General features: G+C 42.0%; 1 protein-coding gene across 4 annotated transcripts in view; it reads left to right on the forward strand.

Moving 5' to 3' along the window:
• LOC140554561 (echinoderm microtubule-associated protein-like 4) overlaps window positions 1–17930 on the forward strand; it is a 70775-nt gene that overhangs the window by 7863 nt on the left and 44982 nt on the right. For 3 of the 4 annotated variants that reach the window (XM_072677692.1, XM_072677693.1, XM_072677695.1), the window contains exon 1: window positions 16825–17164. The exons of the other annotated variant lie outside the window; for it this stretch is intronic. In XM_072677692.1, coding sequence (XP_072533793.1) covers window positions 17053–17164 — 112 coding nt within the window. In that variant the 5' untranslated portion in view covers window positions 16825–17052. Of the gene's footprint in view, window positions 1–16824; window positions 17165–17930 lie in introns of those variants that run through there. 4 annotated transcript variants of the gene reach the window in all.

Consider the following 17930-nt stretch of genomic DNA (forward strand, 5'->3'; position numbering starts at 1 on the left):
GAAAGTGAAGGGGTGTAGGGAGGATGTGGAGGGGTATGCAGAGTTTGTGGTGAGCGTGGGGGATTATGCAGGCTTGCTGTAACAGACAGGATAGTGGATGGAAAAGAGGCATGATCTATGTTGACGGGCAGTCAATGTATTTAAGGTGTTGGATGACCTGAATCTGTAGTTAACTCTGATGTAACTACATTGTTATATAGTGAATTCCATTTACATGTAACTCACAAAGAAAAACACAACTGTTCACTATGTGTTTGTTTGTGTGTGTGTGTAGTCAAGTCAAGTCAAATTTATTTGTATAGCGCTTTTTACAAAGCTTTACACAATCAGTAATCAGTAAAAGACTGAAAAAATAAAAAGACATGAAAAATCTAAGACCCCCAGTGAGCAAGCCAACGAAGACAATGGGAAGGAAAAACTCCCTCAGAGCTGGGGGAAGAAGCCTTGGGAGGGATCAAGACTCACAAGGGCGACCCATCCTCCTCTGGTCAGAACTAATTATAAATTATTGACAAAAGTTACCAGACCATCTATACTGTTGAACTGCTCTGATGTGCAATATTTTCATAATCATAATATAATAATCATGGTGTAGTATAACTTAATATAGCAATGGCAGTAATGGACAGAGTAATGAGAGTAATCATAATTAATAGTGGTAATATTAATAGTGACAGATAGTTAAGAGTCTGTTTAGGTTTTAACATGATCATTAGGCAGGTAGCAGTGGTAAGAGGATGTGCCGCTGGTCTGGCATGGGGGGTGGGGGGGCCGGACTGGTAGGTGGCAGCTGGCTGACGCAGGTAGAGGGGACCCCAGCGGGCAGTCTTCCAGCAGGTTGGGCTATGGAAGTACATACAGAATATGTACTAGAGTGTATGTGTGTATATGTGTAGATTGTAGATTGTTGTCTGGGTCTCTTGCAATTTTTTCTGGAATAGCTTTTCTACTGGGCAGGGCAAATGGTTGTTTTGGGGTCATAAACATAACATAAGACACAAAAGTTACACAACAGTTTTGAGGTCTGGCCCGTTTTGCCAGCTCTGTATTGATGTTGGCAAATTTTATTTATTTATTTATTTTTTCATACTTTTGAGGGCTCAAAGGTGTTTGAGGTGCATGCTATGTCACTTCTATGTACTGAACTGTCATTATTAAATAATGCCAAAATAAATCTGTTTTTCCATTGTAGGTCCCTTTTAAGATCCCATGCATGCTCATGAAATTGTGCTTAGTATGTTTTAGCGCTGCGACTAAAGGAAGATGGCTTACGTGGTATGTGGGCGCTGTGAAAGGTAGACTATGTGAGTTTGCTAGTTATAGCTCTGCAGGCCTGTGCTGCAGCTGCTTATTTTTAGATGTTTGTCACCTACAAATCATGAATGTGCAGTGTCGGCCATTTTCAAGCGCCATGTGCCCCCACACTTTTCTCCTGAAACGCTAACCTTTACTGCACGCTGCCCACGATCTCGCATGCATGCACGCTCTCAAACTCAATGCACTGTTTAAACAGCATGCTCCACCTTTCTCCACCTCATTTCTGGTCACACTTAAGTTTACCGTGAGTTGCTTCTGGGAGTCTTTAACGGGGTGCAAATACATCTACTGACAATGTGTGTTTTACATTGTGTCCCCTTTGTATTACAGTTTTAATTACAGTTGTATTAATTGATAACCGTACGTTAATAGATGCTCTGCACTGTGTTTTGTTTTCTCGAAGTTGAGAGGGTAGAGGTTGAGTCTTCCACAACGGTTACAGATTTAGGATGGTGACACTGCAGAATGTACGCTTGGCAGAAACGTGAGTGTTTTTGCGCCATGGGACGATGACCTCGTTCTGTCCCGGCAGTGCTGCAGCCGAGAGTGATGACTCTCCACCTTGAGCGCACTCCCGATCAGTGGGCCACTTCTCCCTGGTACTTTTCCATGGCATCTAACTCTGGCTTGGCCAGAGCTGCTGTTTCCATAACGACCAGGTTTACAGTAGCAGGGTAGGATATAGCGTCCTCCCCGATCAAAGTTTTACATGAGGAGTGAATGTAAATGACAGACAGGTGGCAGTGTTTACATGGCAGAAGAGCAGATGTGGTGTCTGTATGTGGAATCCTTGTGCTGCTTCATTTGGTCACACACCTGGAGTTCTAACATTCATACACTGTCTAAATCATCTATCGGTTATTGATTTCTAGGACATATAGCAGTAGCTGTTTAACACCAGTTGTCTTCTCTGTGTTTGAGAAAATTACAGTCTCCAGGAGTTTCAACAGCAGGTCTGTTTTTAGTGATACCTTTTCTTTTTTTTTTTTTTTAAATACATTTGGTTTAAAAATATATATTTATTGTAGCTTAAACAAGCAGATCATGAAAAAGTGTGCGCATGAACCATATGAGACAGATGCAAAAAAAAAAAAAAACAACTGAGAAGAGGCAGAGGCAGAGAAGCATTGAAAAAAGACAGAAAGTTAAGAGACAAGACTGCCTCTGTTGAAGCCAGTCTTTCATTGGGTGTTTTTCTGATCTTCGGTCATCCATGCGACCTCAACCCCCCACCCCCCCCTTCCAAGCTTCAGGTCCAGATGCTTCTTTTCCGGGAATAATCTCTCTCTCTCTAGCTCTCTCTCTCTCTGTCTCTCTCTTGCTCTTTTTTTGTCTCGCTTTTTCTCTCGCACACCTCTCAGCTTTCTTTATTTGTCCTCATTGTTCGTCTTTATGAAAAGCTGAAAAACTGCAAGAATCTAGCTTTTCACTACAACAGAAAACAGGGGAGCCAGAGGATAAGATGACACTGATGGCAGCATTTCAGTTAGACGAGTGTCAGCATGTCTGTCAGGTTTGATGGTTACATTCCCGTGCAGCAAGTTGCCTTCCTGCTGCTTTTACTGGACTGTAAGGCAGACTTATAGATAATTGAATATTTGCAGATCCCAGAGTTTCAGGATTCTCTTTCTCTTCTTCTCTCTCTCTCTCTCTCTCTCTCTCTCTACCATATGTGTTTGAGTGTGTGCATGTCTGAATGATGGAGTAGTGTGTTTGCATGGCAGTGAGTTGTGAATCAGTGAAAACGGCTTGCTTCTCAGTGCAAAAAAAAAAAGGTGAAACCCTTGTCAGATGCCAACCTGATCATTTAACACACAGGTGTTTTTATTGTCTTTATTTAGAATGGAGGACTGATTAATATATCCATGCTTTGGAGAAAAAAAAGATTCATACAGTCTCTCTTTGAATACTTATAAGCCTTGTGGCTGCATTCACAGTATAAAACAGGCACACAATCTGCTGCCCACGCATTGCTGCAATTTCCTGCTCGAAATGCCCTTCAGTCAACAATACAAGTCCGCACAGTGCCCATAAACCATGATACCACAAGGCCATAAACATTCAGGTCAGACAAACAACTTTTTCATGATCCATATTCCACAGAGAGGGAGTTTTCTTTTCTTCTTTAACCCAGTTCTGCTCCTCTCCGATTTGCCTACGCCGTGCAGTTTGAGATTTACAGACTAACCCATCATACACGCACACACGCACACAATGGCTGCACACCTGTGATTTCACTCAAACAGGGGTGTATGTAAGTACTGCAGTCAGCAGTTCCAATGAGCTCTTTGGCCATATGCCAGTCACTTATGTGCTGTGTGTGTGTGTGTGTGTGTGTGTGCAAGGTTGAACTGGATCTACACAACTGGCAGTTAAGAAGATACAAGGACTTGTTCAAACACTAGTCCATCAGGTTTTTCTTTTTTCTATAACTGTATAATCATTAGCTATGCAGCAGGCTGGAGCAACATACCTGTTCGTTCTGCACAGAAACTACAGAAACATTTAAGCTATTGTTTAGTTTTCTTTTGCAAAGTGTGTGCATGCAACAGTACAGCACTGTTGACGGGCAGCTTCTTTGCTGAAATTCTATGAATCAGCTCTACTGCAGGTAGTGCATTGCGGTTCAGAATGCTGCACTGCTCAGCTTATCATGCGTCCTTGCGTAAAAGGCTTGGGGTGCTTTCCACGAGCAACTGATATGAGTGTCATTGTGTATGCAACCTGACCTCGGTCTCATGGAGAATATTATACTCCTTTATAGTTGCAAATACTGTGGGGTACTGCAGAAAAAAGGTTTATGCGGCGCTTGGCTTTGTGCTTCAGTCTACTGCATGCGTGAGACTTCTGTTTGGCTGAGGCCGGCGAGTAATAGCCACTCTAAGTCCGTTTACTAGCAGAAAAACTCCAGTTTTATTAGGTGTCAGTGAAATACCTACTGAGGTGCAGGTCTTTCCCTTTTCAACAGAACAATAAATAGACCTAATTGTGTTTCTTGAAATTAGTAGGTGTGAGGTTTTAGCTCGTGCCAACACTCATGACACGTCTGTGGTTGAGGAAAAGCGTCTTTTTGGGGTTAGGTCAAACATGTAGGCCAGTTCCTGTCTTACGTCATCGCACGCATACTGAAACGTTCCCTGTGGCTGGGCATGGGACCAGCAGTGAGCTGGTAATATGTGATGGCAATGAGACTCAGGTGAGACATGGAAGCTGTGCGTGTTGCCCCTTTAGCATCGCTAGCAGTATATTCAGATCAGATTTGAGTCAGATTTCACTTCACAACCAACACACCATCCTTAGAGAAAAGGTTGTCTTACAAACTTTACTTTAAAGTATCGCCTGCTATAAATCCATTTGTCTCTTTCTCATTGTGATCGAGATCCCAGTTGAAGGACCCTATATGGTAATCATTCTTAATCAGGGATTTCAGTTCTTAAGCAGTTTAATTCATCCCATTGCCACAGATGTGTAAAATCAATCACCTCGCCATGTGGCTTGCCTTTACACAGTGAAAGAATGTGTCGTTCTAAAGAGCTCACTGAATTCCAATGTAATACTGTCAGCTGGTGAATATTCTTCCCTCCTAGATATTCCACCATCAACTGTGAGTGGTATTATTATAAAAAGTGGAAGCATTTAGGACCCGCAGCAACTAAGCCACGACGTAAAGTTACAGAGAGGGGTCACTGAGTGCTGAGGCACATGTTGCATACAAGTCCCCAACACTCTGCCAGCTGCAAAACTGCAGAGTTTCAAACCTGCTGTTAGAGCTGCAATTGGGGGGGGGACTACATAAATGCTTATGGATTTATAGAAGCTCCTGTAGATGTAATGTGTAAAACTGAGCACATTCATTCTATCTAAGTGTGCAAATGTAGCCCTGTCAAAGATAATGCGGCTGGATATGGGAGTGTTTTGATGATTGACCCTATGGTATCTATGCTATAAGGACGTGTCTTGCCATAATTAGCAAGCTGCAAATGAGCCAACTGTCCTAATTCCCAATAACGAGAATGAAATGATGTGCCTCATTAGGCAGAGGTTAGTACTTATCTCAGTCTTGTGCATGCATGCTTACATAGTCGACCTCGGATGTATAGACTGCACAGTACTGTATGTAGCTGTAAGTAGCTGTGTACAATTACTGATACTGTTACTCCAGCAGTGCTGGTTATATGGTGCAGTGTAGTAGTAGAGTTTCCACTCTGGTCTCGTGGCCCCTCTGTCCTGCTGCTCTCTGCCAGGCTAATTGGAAACAGAGACGGCAGGAATGTAGCCGACGCTGCCAAGGGGGGCAGCAGTGGGCGGCCCCGTTCACTTGCTCGCCCACTCGCCCACTTACCCACTCAGCTGCCTACGTAAAACAGTCAGTGTCCTCACTTTGGCTTTGACTTAAATTAGGTTAAGTAAAAAAAAAAGTGTGCATTTATACATTTATTTAAAACATGAATGTGTAAAACATATAATTTCATTTAATCTAACAAACTACATTCTTGAACAAGTACACTCATGGATAGGAACATTGGATGTACTCTAGTTACTACTGGACACCTTCAGAGGGCTGGTGAAGTCCATGCCTCGAATGGTCGGATCTGTTTTGGTGGCACGATATTATTATTATTATTATTATTATTATTATTAATTTGCCCAAATAGGCTGATAATTTGGGCTAATTTAGCCGAGCCGGTGAGCTGGTTACATCATACGATCCGTATTTCGTGAGTTGCTGAGGCCCCTAGGTCGCAGGACGCTGCATTTCTTTGTTCAACCACTAGATGACAATACTTTTCTCGTGCACAGCTGTAGTGTTTTAAATGTGGTTGATCCCAAAAGTACATTTCATCTTGTGCACAGATGATTACAAAAGCCCTGTTTGATGATGTCTCATCAAGTTTGCTTTGAAAAGTTGAGGTGGCATCATGTCCCACCCTCGATCGGTATCAGGAATCAGCCGTTCTTACTGAAATATGATCTGTAACCGCCCCCCAAAAAGTGATCAGTCCACCTTTATTCTTATGTATTTTAGATTCAGTATCATAAACTCCACATTCACTGCCATCCCACATTCACTTCGTTGACATTGAGGCGTATTTGTTCTTGTACTGCAGCTGTAGTAGTGGCAATCGTTTGAAGCCAGTGACTTGAAAGTGAATGAAAAGCAGTCATCAGCTGTTTTTGTTCTGAAAAAATTCAATGTGTGGGACTAGATTGCTGTTCAGTGATGCATAATTGCTCCACGGCTGCATTGAATCTGTATGGTAGTGCTTTAGAGGCGAACCCCTAACTGTTCTCTTTCTCTGCCCTTAGTCCCTTAGGGTATGAGCTTGACTGAGTGTGTACTTATTGCTCTCATAGGACCCACTGTGTCCAGCTAGCCTGTGGCTGTGTCTGCTTATGTATCTTGCATCTGTCCTTTTTCTGTTACAGTTGCAGCAAATGCAATAAAACTAAATGAAATGAATAGAATCATTCATTTGATGGTGAGAATAATAATCCATGTCAAGTTTGCGAAACGCTACTATTAAAAATTCTGGAATCATCAGTTTCAGTAACACAAAGCCAGCGTTGAATAGCAATACAGAGAATACATGGTTATACAGGCTACATGCTACATGCTTCATACATTGCATCGCAATGCATACGAACACATCTAAATACCTTTATTTATGGATGTATGAAAGAATGTGTTTTAACGGCTCTGTACCAAAATACATAATGTTTTAAAGCATCGCTTTAGTCATTGAAATTAATTACATTCCTGAAATCTGAAACACATCACTGTAAAATCATAATAACTTAATTTCATTAATGCTGGATCGTTGCTGCTTTCTAGCGTGCATTATATTTGGCATTAAATAATAATAGCTAGAAAAAATAACTAGAAAACTAGAAAAGTAATAGTCAACAATTATTAATATTTGATTTATCATTAAATATTCCTACCTTAAAATTAGGAATAGAGCAAGATCATGTCTATCTGAATTCTGTAAACAGAATTTGGGTCTGAATGCTGGTGTTCTCAGTTTTGTTAAATCATGCATATTCAATTTCTTTGTTTCCTCATTTCACACTTATTTTCTGTTTTAGAAAAAATTCTCTCACATGCACACACTTGAGTGCGCGCACACAAGCAGACAGACAGAATGATTCTAATCCGTATTAACAAAGGGAATGTCCCAGTGCCAGACACTAGGCTGTTTGACTGGGTTTCGGGCAGTAAGTCTTGAGAGCCTGAGAGTGAGACTCCGTGGTCTCTGTGGTTTCAGCACTGCTGTTCTCTCCAGCCTGGCCTCTCAGCCCAGAGTGGACTGATAGCAGTGTCTCTCTGCAACTGGTGCCGTTTTTATTTTACCGTTGGCCAGGGAGTTGCGATGGCGGCAGAGCGTTGTGTAACTCTTCACTCTTAAATACTGTGTTAGTCAGAGAGATTAGCAGAGAGTTCACTGCACCTCGTGCAGGCCTGGGCACATCCCATCAAAAACCATTAGGCCGATTAAGACTCAGGAAGAGGAATCAGACCGGCAGAGATGGAGAAAGAAGAACAGAAAAAGCTTGAGGGATGGGAGCAGCGATAAGACGACAGTGTGGATAGATCTGCGGTTGGTTAGACTTGGTGTAAAATACAAGCTGTAGAAAAGAATCTATGCATGGTTCAAGATTTAAGACTCTTCAAGTTTAAGATCATGGAAGTGTGCTTGAAAAATTTATGGCTGCAATCATGCACCAGGATAGGCAAGTTATAATTAGGCTGTAACAACAACTGTAGGTTTGGGTTTAGGTCATAAAGGGTTTTGTTTTTGACTCATTCAGGAGTGCGTCATCACTTAAACCATAACTCCCCCGACAACATGTAGGGTCATGTAAAAGTGCTGTTTGCCCCTTTTCTCCATCTCTCTTTAACTGAGCTCTCTGTGGGGGTGCCATTAAACAAGCTTAAACTCTTCAGGACTCAAATCAAAGGTCATTTTCAGGATACATCAGCTGATTCAGTCTGAACTGGCTCTTGTAGTCTTTTATACTTTTGTTTTGCTGTCTACCTTTTTTTTTGTTTTAATCATTTATGTGTTTACATGAAGTGTTCACGTAAAAAAAAGAATTGAAGTTTGACATCACTCAAAAAATCCCTTTAGCCTTATTAGCTCCATGCTGTTATTATTAGCTACATTACTACTCTACAATATGTTAAAGAGCCCAATTCCAAAGTATTTCAGCATAACTGTATTGGTGGTACTTCAACAATTGTTGTTGCAGCTAATGTTTTGACTGTAACAGACTGCAAGCAGCATTAAAAAGCTGCTTAAAAAGTTTTTATTTGCTCAGTAAAGCACTAATATTAGTAAAACGTTTTATATTAACATATAAAGAATAAAGTTTCAAAGTTTTCCTAATGTGAGTGTAGGATTATTTATTCAGACACTGGTTTGGTAAATCAGCGCTTAGTTCATTGAAAACCCACACGCCTTAGCTACAGCCAAACCAGAGAGATAATAGTTAAGCCCTGAAATGACTAAATGAGCTAATCCAATCATCTAACGTCAGTATCAAAACAGAACCCGTGCACAGTAATCAAAAAATCACCTCACCCATTTTTACAAGTGTGTTTTTTTTTATTTTTTTTTATTTTATTTTTTTTGTTAACAACTATTTCAACCAACCAAGATTTAGTAGTTTAGTGAACTCCGGCACGTTTTTTCCACACCCCTGCTCTAAATGCCTACTCATGCCCCACTGTGGGACTGGGTCTTTGTTTTTTGTTTTTTTAGATGGTTCATTCTATCCAGCTAGCTCTTGGATGGCACAAACAACCAAAATTGTATTTTTCAATAGTAAACATTTTTTTTTATGTTATTATTTGCTCAGTAAAACACCTATATTAGTAAAACAATTTATGGTAATATATCAAGAATAAAGTTCCAAAGTTCTTTTCATGTTCCTCTAGTATTATGTATAATTGTCATCCAGCCCCTGGTTTGGTAAATCAGCGCTTAATAATGCTAAATCAGGTGAGCTGGTGGCGTACCAGGAGATACCTGGAACCAAGCTTTGTTCTTCAGACTAGTTGAAGATCTTAACTACTTTCTTCAAAATGAGAAATTCTTGTTGCTTTTTTCTGTATTTGTATTTACCTCTGTCTCTTCTAATATGATAGGGTGATACAAGTGCTGCTTCAGAGACTGTCAGGACTAGACGGTGTGTGTACACTTGTACATTAGTGTCAGCAGTGTGTGCAACTTCAATTTAAATGCATTTATTAGAAGGGATATGCAATAGAATTGAAGAAAAATGAAAGTAAAAAAACAAAGTGAATCTTTTTTTTTATTATTATTATTGCTACCTTTACTGTAGTTTCACCTTTATTGCCTTTAAAACAGTGAGTCTTCACGCAGATATTTTCATGTTGAACCTGGCTGTGCTGAAATACCACACCGTGGCTGAGATGGCACCACTGCGTGTGGCTGTGGTAAGTGTATATTTCGGGGAACAGGTTGGATGTTATCTGAAAACATCTCTTGGCTCTACTCCCTTTATGTTTGCTCTGGGTCTCTCTCTCTCTCTCTCTCTCTCTCTCTCTCTCCCTCAACCCGTCTCTCTTTTTCTCTGTATTTCTTGTGGGGCCTTCCTGTCATGTCTGCTTGGGTAGCGTCACACTCCAGCTCTGACAAGTCTCAGTTTCGTCTCTGGAGATGACTGTGCCCTCCGCTCTGTGCCTAGCCAGCCAACCAGCCTATGATGCGGCCTGTCCCAGAGGCATGCTGGGATTCAGGGTGTGGCACATGCCTCGTGGCGGGAGCAATCCAACGCAAGGGGTTTTTTGGACCTGGCATGCTGTGTTTGTGTGTGTGTGTGTGTGTGTGTGTGTGTGTGTGTGTGTGTGTGTGTGTGTGTGAGAGAGAGAACAAACCTCTGTCTGTAGACTGTCTTCCTCTTGTCACATATTCTTAGTTGAAATCATATGATGCTAGGCTGCTACACACTGCAGCTGCTCATAAAACCATTACAGGAGCAACCAGTAAGTGTCCACATACAGAGACTAATCACATATTGAAAAGACAGCAGATCGTATGTGTGTCACAAAGTCTGTATTTCCCATTTGTGATACATATATACAGTGAGTCCAAGAAGTATTTGATCCCTTGCTGATTTTCTTCGTTGGCCCACTAATAAAGACATGATCATTCTATACTTTTAATGGTAGATGTATTCTTACATGGAGAGACAGAATATTAAAAAGAAAATCCAGAAAATAAATCTAAGGAATATATATTAATTGATTTGTATTTCATGGAGTGAAATAAGTATTTGATCCCTTAGTATTCATTAGCAGTTCTGGCTTTTACAGACCAGTTAGACACTCCCAATCAACTTGTTACCTGACCTGAAGCCACCTGTTCTCACTAATCACTTGTGTGAAAAACACCTGTCCACAGAATCAGACAGATCACACAGATTTCAAGTCTCCAACATGGGTAAAACCAAAGAGCTGTCACAGGACCTCAGAGTCAGAATTGTTGACCTTCACAAAGCTGGAATGGGCTACAAAAAGATTAGTAAGGTGTTGGATGTGAAAGTAACAACTATTGGTGCAATTATCAGAAAGTTTAAAGAGTATAACATGACAATCAACAGACCTCGGCCCGGTGCTCCAAAGAAGATTTCGCCTCGTGGGGTGGCAATGATGCTGAGAACAGTCAGAAATCGTCCTGCAACCACTCGGCAGGAGTTAGCAAATGACCTGAAGGCAGCTGGGACCACAGTTTGCAAGGAAACAATTGGCAACACTTTGCGCAACAATGGATTCACATCCTGCAGTGCCCGAAAGGTACCCCTGCTGAAGAGAGCACATGTGGAGGTGCGCCTCAAGTATGCCAATGATCATTTGAAAGATGAACCAAGTTATTGGGAGAAGGTTTTGTGGTCAGACGAGACCAAAATTGAACTTTTTGGCCTCAACTCCACCCGCCATGTGTGGAGGAAGAAAAATGCTGCCTATGACCCCAAGAACACTGTGCCCACCGTCAAGCATGGAGGTGGAAGCATAATGTTTTGGGGGTGTTTCTCTGCCAAGGGTACAGGGCTACTTCACCGCATCACTGGGAAGATGGATGGAGCCATGTACCGCACAATCCTGAGGGACAACCTCCTCCCCTCTGCCAGGGATCTGAAAATGGGCCGTGGTTGGGTCTTCCAACATGATAACGACCCTAAACATACAGCAAAGGCAACAAAGGATTGGCTCAAGAAAAATCACATTAAGGTCATGGAGTGGCCCAGCCAGTCGCCAGACCTCAATCCGATCGAAAATCTATGGAGGGAGCTGAAGGTCAGAGTTGCCAAGCGACAGCCCACCAACCTTCATGATTTAGAGAGGATCTGCAAAGAAGAGTGGGCCAAAATTCCCCCTGGTGTGTGTGCTAAACTTGTGGTTAACTACAACAAACGTCTCACCGCTGTGCTTGCAAACAAAGGCTTTGCCACTAAGTATTGAGTGTGTTTGGCAAGAGGGATCAAATACTTATTTTCCTCATTGAAATACAAATTAATTAAAATATATTCTTTAAAATTATATTCTGGATTTTTGTCTTGATATTCTGTCTCTCCATGTTAGAATATATCTACCATTAAAAGTGCAGAAGGATAGTGTCTTTATTAGTGGGCAAACAAAGAAAATCAGCAAGGGATCAAATACTTCTTGGACTCACTGTACATATATATATATATATATATATATATATATATATATATATATATATATATATTAAATGTGTATTGCATGTACCAACAGCACTGAATATCTGTACTCATGTTACATGTCAAGCATTTGAATTAGTGCGTCTGAGTGTGTGTGCTCTGCAGAAGTTCAACTCCACTTAAGCTTACCCTGAGGGCTTCCTGGAGATCAGAGCATATCAGCACACTAACTCACTCGCTCACTCATGAAACCTGCGTGCTGAATGTACCTGACCAGATTACTTCAGCTCTGAGTGATCAGGCTTGTTAGATTATCTCCCAGTTTTCATTTTAACCCATTTTAACTTTTTTGTTAAACAGGGGTTGACTGTGTGATTGTCTTCTGGACTGTGGTCACAATTAAATCTTTGCTTTTTTTAAGGAAAACAAAGTATACCATTCATTTATTGATGCTTTTATGTCAGGCCTGCTTTCTCCTCTTCAGCACATTTCCGTTTGAAGCGCAGACTGCTGCCCAGAGTGCCAATTGTGCAGTGACTTTGAGATAATACAATAATCCCAAACAGGATAATACAATACAAACCTATAATCTCCACCAAAACATTGCCCAGGCCGGTCAGACGTTTACATAGCTTACATAGCTCTAAATACTGTCCAAGAAATCCTTAGTTTAGTTGATCCTACACAGACAAAATCAGCCATGCATCAACTAGCTTGTACAGGTCTTACACTATTCATTGTTACTTTGGGGAACTTAAGCAGGTCTCTATTTTTTGTGTGTGTGTGTGTGATTATAAAGATGATTAAAAACCCAGCTACACACCTCAGCTACAGCCAAACCAGAGAGCTAATAGTTAAGCCCTGAACTGAATGAATGAGCTAATCCAATTACCTAACGGCAGTATCAAAGCAGAGCCGGTGCACAGTAATTTATATAAATGTATATAAATATTTAAGTTTTAGAAGTGTTTTTTTTTCTTTGTTTTGTTTTGTTTTTTTTTAAATCAACTATTTCAACCAACCAAGATTTAGTAGTTTAGTGGACTCCGGCTTGTTGTTTCCCACCCCTGCTCTAAATGCCTACTTATGCCTCGCTGTGGGACTGGGCCAGTTTTAGATGGTTAGTTCTATCCAGCTAGCTATTGGATGGTACAAATAACCAAAACTAGATTTTTCAGTAACAACAGTAAACACATTTCCAGATTAGATGGACTGTAGTTTACACCTTCCTAGCAACCCAACTACATGTTTTTTTTAGTTGTTTACCACTTAAATGATGTGCTTCATCTTTTTTGTTTTGATGATTACGAACGATGTTCTTTAGGCTCTACATACAGCAGTAGAGTTTTCCTGCACTGTACATGTTGGTGTTTTGTCTGCTCTACCACACCTGATCCGAGTAATTAGCTGCTTTAAAAGTCTTTTTTTTTTCAGTTAAATCAGGTGTGTTGGAGCACTAAAATATACAGGACAGGGGATACTCTGATTATGGCTGTAAATTGCTGACTTCTATTGTGTTTAACCAGCTAATGCAAACGTTTTATCTTTGTCGCTTCAGTCTTGGTTTAACTCGCAAGTATTGGCATACCTGGGAGCGCAGAGTTAAGTGAATGGTCTTAGAAGTGTTTTCTGGCACATTTGGTATCCAGGTTTGCTTGATCTCCCTATCAAACAAACTCAGCGTCTCATTAACTCTCAACTGCGGTGGGTTAGTTTTTTTCCACTTCAGAGCATGACATTACCAGCTCTTTTAAATACACGGGGGGGCTAAGCCTATTTGGGTGCAAACTGGAAATCTGACACATCAGACATGTCATAATTTTGCAATACTGTCCTTATTTTGAGATACCGTCAACAACATAAATACCATGGTTTTAAATACCACTGTATATAGTATTACCAATATACTGCCCAACCCTAGTTGGGCAAAACTAACTGTGTTTGTGTATGTAGGTGTGTACACTCTATCATTGCTGGCAAGAGTGTTATGGTGTCCATGCATGGCTTTTGACCTACTTTCCGTTTGTCCCTGCGCTGGTATTAGTGTATATTGGTGTGACACCCTTAGATCTCACTGCAAGACATTCTCCCATAACCAGTTCACATGCAGCTGTGCATTCCTGATGTAACAGAGGACCAGTCTATCGCTTATATGTGTAGCATGCAGTGTTTTTAATGTTTTGTTAAGATGCTCTTCAATTACGTGTTGTCGTTTGCTATAATTATCAACCAGTATCTCTGAAGCTGCTTGTAAGTATTGGAAAACAAGATCAGACAGCTGATCTGTAGCTTCTTTTTGGATTGGATTGTACGGGAAAGGAGCAAGCAAATTCTCCAGTGGTCTCTTGTCACATCCTATCTGTCACAGGCTGTGAGCCTCTACCACAGATGGTCACAACCAACTTTCTGTTTCTTGGGTATCTTCTGTTTTGCTAGTCCAGGGTTTTTCAGTTCTAGTGTCAGTGAGGGGTCAGTGTTCAGCACAGTTTCATGCTTTCCCAGCGCAAACGCACAGTACTGTACTAGACATAGGCCCTCCAAGACTTGTCTTTTCGGTCATTGTGGCCTAAGAACTGCAGATTTTGACAGGAAAGGGACAGTTGACGGACATGCAGCTTGACCAGTGAAAACAGTGCTACCAACAAAACCAGACTGGTCTAAAATGAAATGACACACAATAGCTGGATTTCCATTTAGTCAATGCAAAACGTCAATACAACAATATGCAAATTATGCTCTAAATTTGTAGCAGAGCACCCTCCTTTACCATCCTTTACTACATCCTTTGCCGCAGCGAGGAACACCCTCCTGTTTCCTGTGCCCATTTTTTTTTAAACTACCCTGGACAGTTATGACCTTATTTCGGCGAACAAAACAAAAAGAGCTTGAACTGAGAAGTGCTGTGACCTTACCAGTTAGCAGCCTAAACAAGGCTGAAGTTGGCTTCTAATTCTAACTCTTTATTCTAGATGCTTGTCCTTCGTGCATCCCTAACAACAGTAACTAATCCACCTCACCGGAGCTTAAAGAAGTTCTGTCTTTTTTGCATTGTTTTCAACTCTTGAATGATTGGAGACATCCCCCTTACCAAACGCAGGGTAGGTACATATTTCATTCTTTGTTTTTAAGCTCTCTCCCTCCCTCTCCCTCGTCACAGCCCAGTTCAATAAAAGCGAGTGTTGTTTTTGAATGCGGTCCCACTAAGGCATAAGGCTAAGGGCTGCAGCTCATCTCAGGATTCTCATGCGTGTGAACTGACTGACTGCACTCACATCCAGTGTAAAGTACGAGTTTGTGCAGTGCATTCGGGCTCTGTTTTACTACGGCCTGAGTGCACCAGTATCATGGGATGTGCTGTGAATGTGTTTTCAGACCTGGGGCTGGTGATTATGTGGTTGTGGGGAACTGAGCAATTTGACACAACTATACAGCAGGCCAGGCTGCAGAGTGCTTGCATAGCACAAAAAACTTGACCTATTCCTGCAGCCAGAGTGGTGGGAACAGCTCAGAAAATGAAAGTAAGGGCTGTTACAATCAATTAAAGTTTGCTTGAGTCCCAGACTGCACAATAGGCCTTTCCTTTGTAATATTTCAGTTTTTAATAACATTTATTTTCTTTTGTTTTAATTATTATTTTTTTTTTTTTTACCAATTTGGATCACCAACACATACATATTCTCCCCTTTCACATGCAACGCTCCTGACACTGGGAGGGAGAACACTTGACACGTGCGCAGCCAGCCAGCGCCTCTTTTTCCAAACTGCCGCGGATGCTACGTCACCAGGCAACCAAAGCACTGTATATACCAAGTGCTGATGCATCGGCCAGCAGACCTGCGCTGAAGTGATGTGGGGAGAATGTGCCATCCCTGGAGAGAGCAAGGCCAGTTGTGCTCTCTCTGGGCCTTGGCTGCCAAAGGCTAGCAGCATGACCAGGATTTGAGCCATAACATTTCCGTAGTATATAAATAGAGCTCTCTAGAATAAAGACATTGTTGCACAAAAATTAAACGTGATTTCAGAAAAAAACGTGAAATTATGTGCATCGTTACAGCCTTTCAGTTTCAGTCCGTGAAAATGACAAAAAGACGTAAGAGGCAGTGCTGTAAACATTTGTAAAAGCAGCGTGTAAGTTTAAGAGTTTCTTCATTGTTGTGTCCATGTGGTCGAATTTCACTACACTGGCCCCTGTTTATATGCTCTAGAGTCCTATTTAATTGGCAGTTTCTCTTTACAGGGACTAGACATGCTACCTGTGTGTATTTGCACACTTTTGTCAGAAATGGGTGCAACTTAGTAGCTTAGTAGCTGAATTCATTCATTAGCAGGGGTGTCCACAAACATTTGGACATACAGTGTACTAAACTTCCCAAAGGCAAGCACTAACAGATTGTATCACATCACATCAAATCACATCACATGGCAGCAGATTTTGAAATCTCAAATCGATCTAGGGTTGCTTTAGACATGTGTGTGCATGCATGCGTGTGTGTGTGTGTGTGTGTGTGTGTGTGTGTGTGTTCTTTGTGGGTGTTTGACACCTACACGTGGTTTCCTTCTCTGTTCTGTCTCCCCTCCCCCCTCTTCCTCAAAGGATGTTTCTGTGTATGTGTGCTTGAGTATGTGTGTTCATTTGTGTGTGTGTGTATGTGTGTATATGTGTTGGAATGGCAGAGGTTAAAGATGTGTGAGCGCAGAGGTTTGGCCACTCCCTGAGCCAGCCAAGATTTTCTTTTTTTATCCTTTATCTCCTCCTCCGCCCGGCCCTCTGACTCGCTCCCTCTCTCGCTCACTCTGTGGGCTTTGTGTGGGCAGACGTGTGCTAAGCTGAGAGAGCGAGCGAGCGAGTAAGAGTGAGAGAGAGGGGGCAGGATTAAGACACTGTCTAAAGAAGAGGAAAGAGACAGACACACAGAACTGCAAAGTAGAGAACAGCATTTGCAAGAAGCAGAAAGAGAGAGAGAGTGAGGTGAAGGAAGCACACAGACAGCTTTCCGAGAAGAGGACGTGCAGCCACAAGAAGACTGCCCACACACTCACACTCGCATGCACACTCTCTCCACACGCGTTAGTGTAAGGAGAATGGAGGACAACTCAGCGAGCGTGGCTCCAGCCTGCACTTCTACAGCTGCACCCGTGCTGAACAACCATTGTGTGGGTAAGATAGCGGAGGGCATGGGGAGGAGTGTGTGTCTGTATTTGCGTGTGTGTGCGCACACACTAGTTTCTAAGCATGTGTGTGGCTTCTCTTTGCCATTTGATCTGTTCCTAGGCAGGAAGAGGAAGAGTGATCTGTAGATTCTGCACACCGGCGTGGTGTGTGTTTGTGTGTGTGTGTGTAAGTGTGGTCAGCTCGTCAGTGTTAAGCAAAGTGCAGATTCTACCTTTCCAGTAAGCAGTGGTTGTCTGATATTGTTTCATTGTCCTCATACATCTCAGCTCTTCTGAACTGAGTTCTGCGTACCAGCACATGATTTATACTCCATATTGCGATTTGTGTGTGTGTGTGCGTGTGCATGTGCGCGCGTGCGTGCGTGTGTGTATGTGTGTATATGCGCGTGTGTTGTGGCTTCAGCGGGAAGCCACTTCTGCTCCCCATTGAAAGTCTGCTGCTTGTGGCGTCTCATTCATAGCTGTCTGGCCTGAGGTAACGTGGGGGACTGTCTTGGGTAAACTGTACGTGTATAGTCGTCTCGTTTGGGGGCGTGTGGGGCATGAGCTGTCTGAGTGACTTTCAGCGCGCAGGATATGAAACAGACACAAGTGCATGTGCGCACACACACATACTCACACTCATAAGAATGACTACAAGTTCATGATCTGGTGTGGACAAGGTCCTGTAGCCGGTTAGGGTGTTACTTCCTCTCTTTGTAATAGCATGGTGTGATGTAGGAACTGCCGGTCAATGAGTAACCAACGTAGCA

Source organism: Salminus brasiliensis, chromosome 4, assembly GCF_030463535.1.
Source record: "Salminus brasiliensis chromosome 4, fSalBra1.hap2, whole genome shotgun sequence".
Taxonomy (NCBI): domain Eukaryota; kingdom Metazoa; phylum Chordata; class Actinopteri; order Characiformes; family Bryconidae; genus Salminus; species Salminus brasiliensis.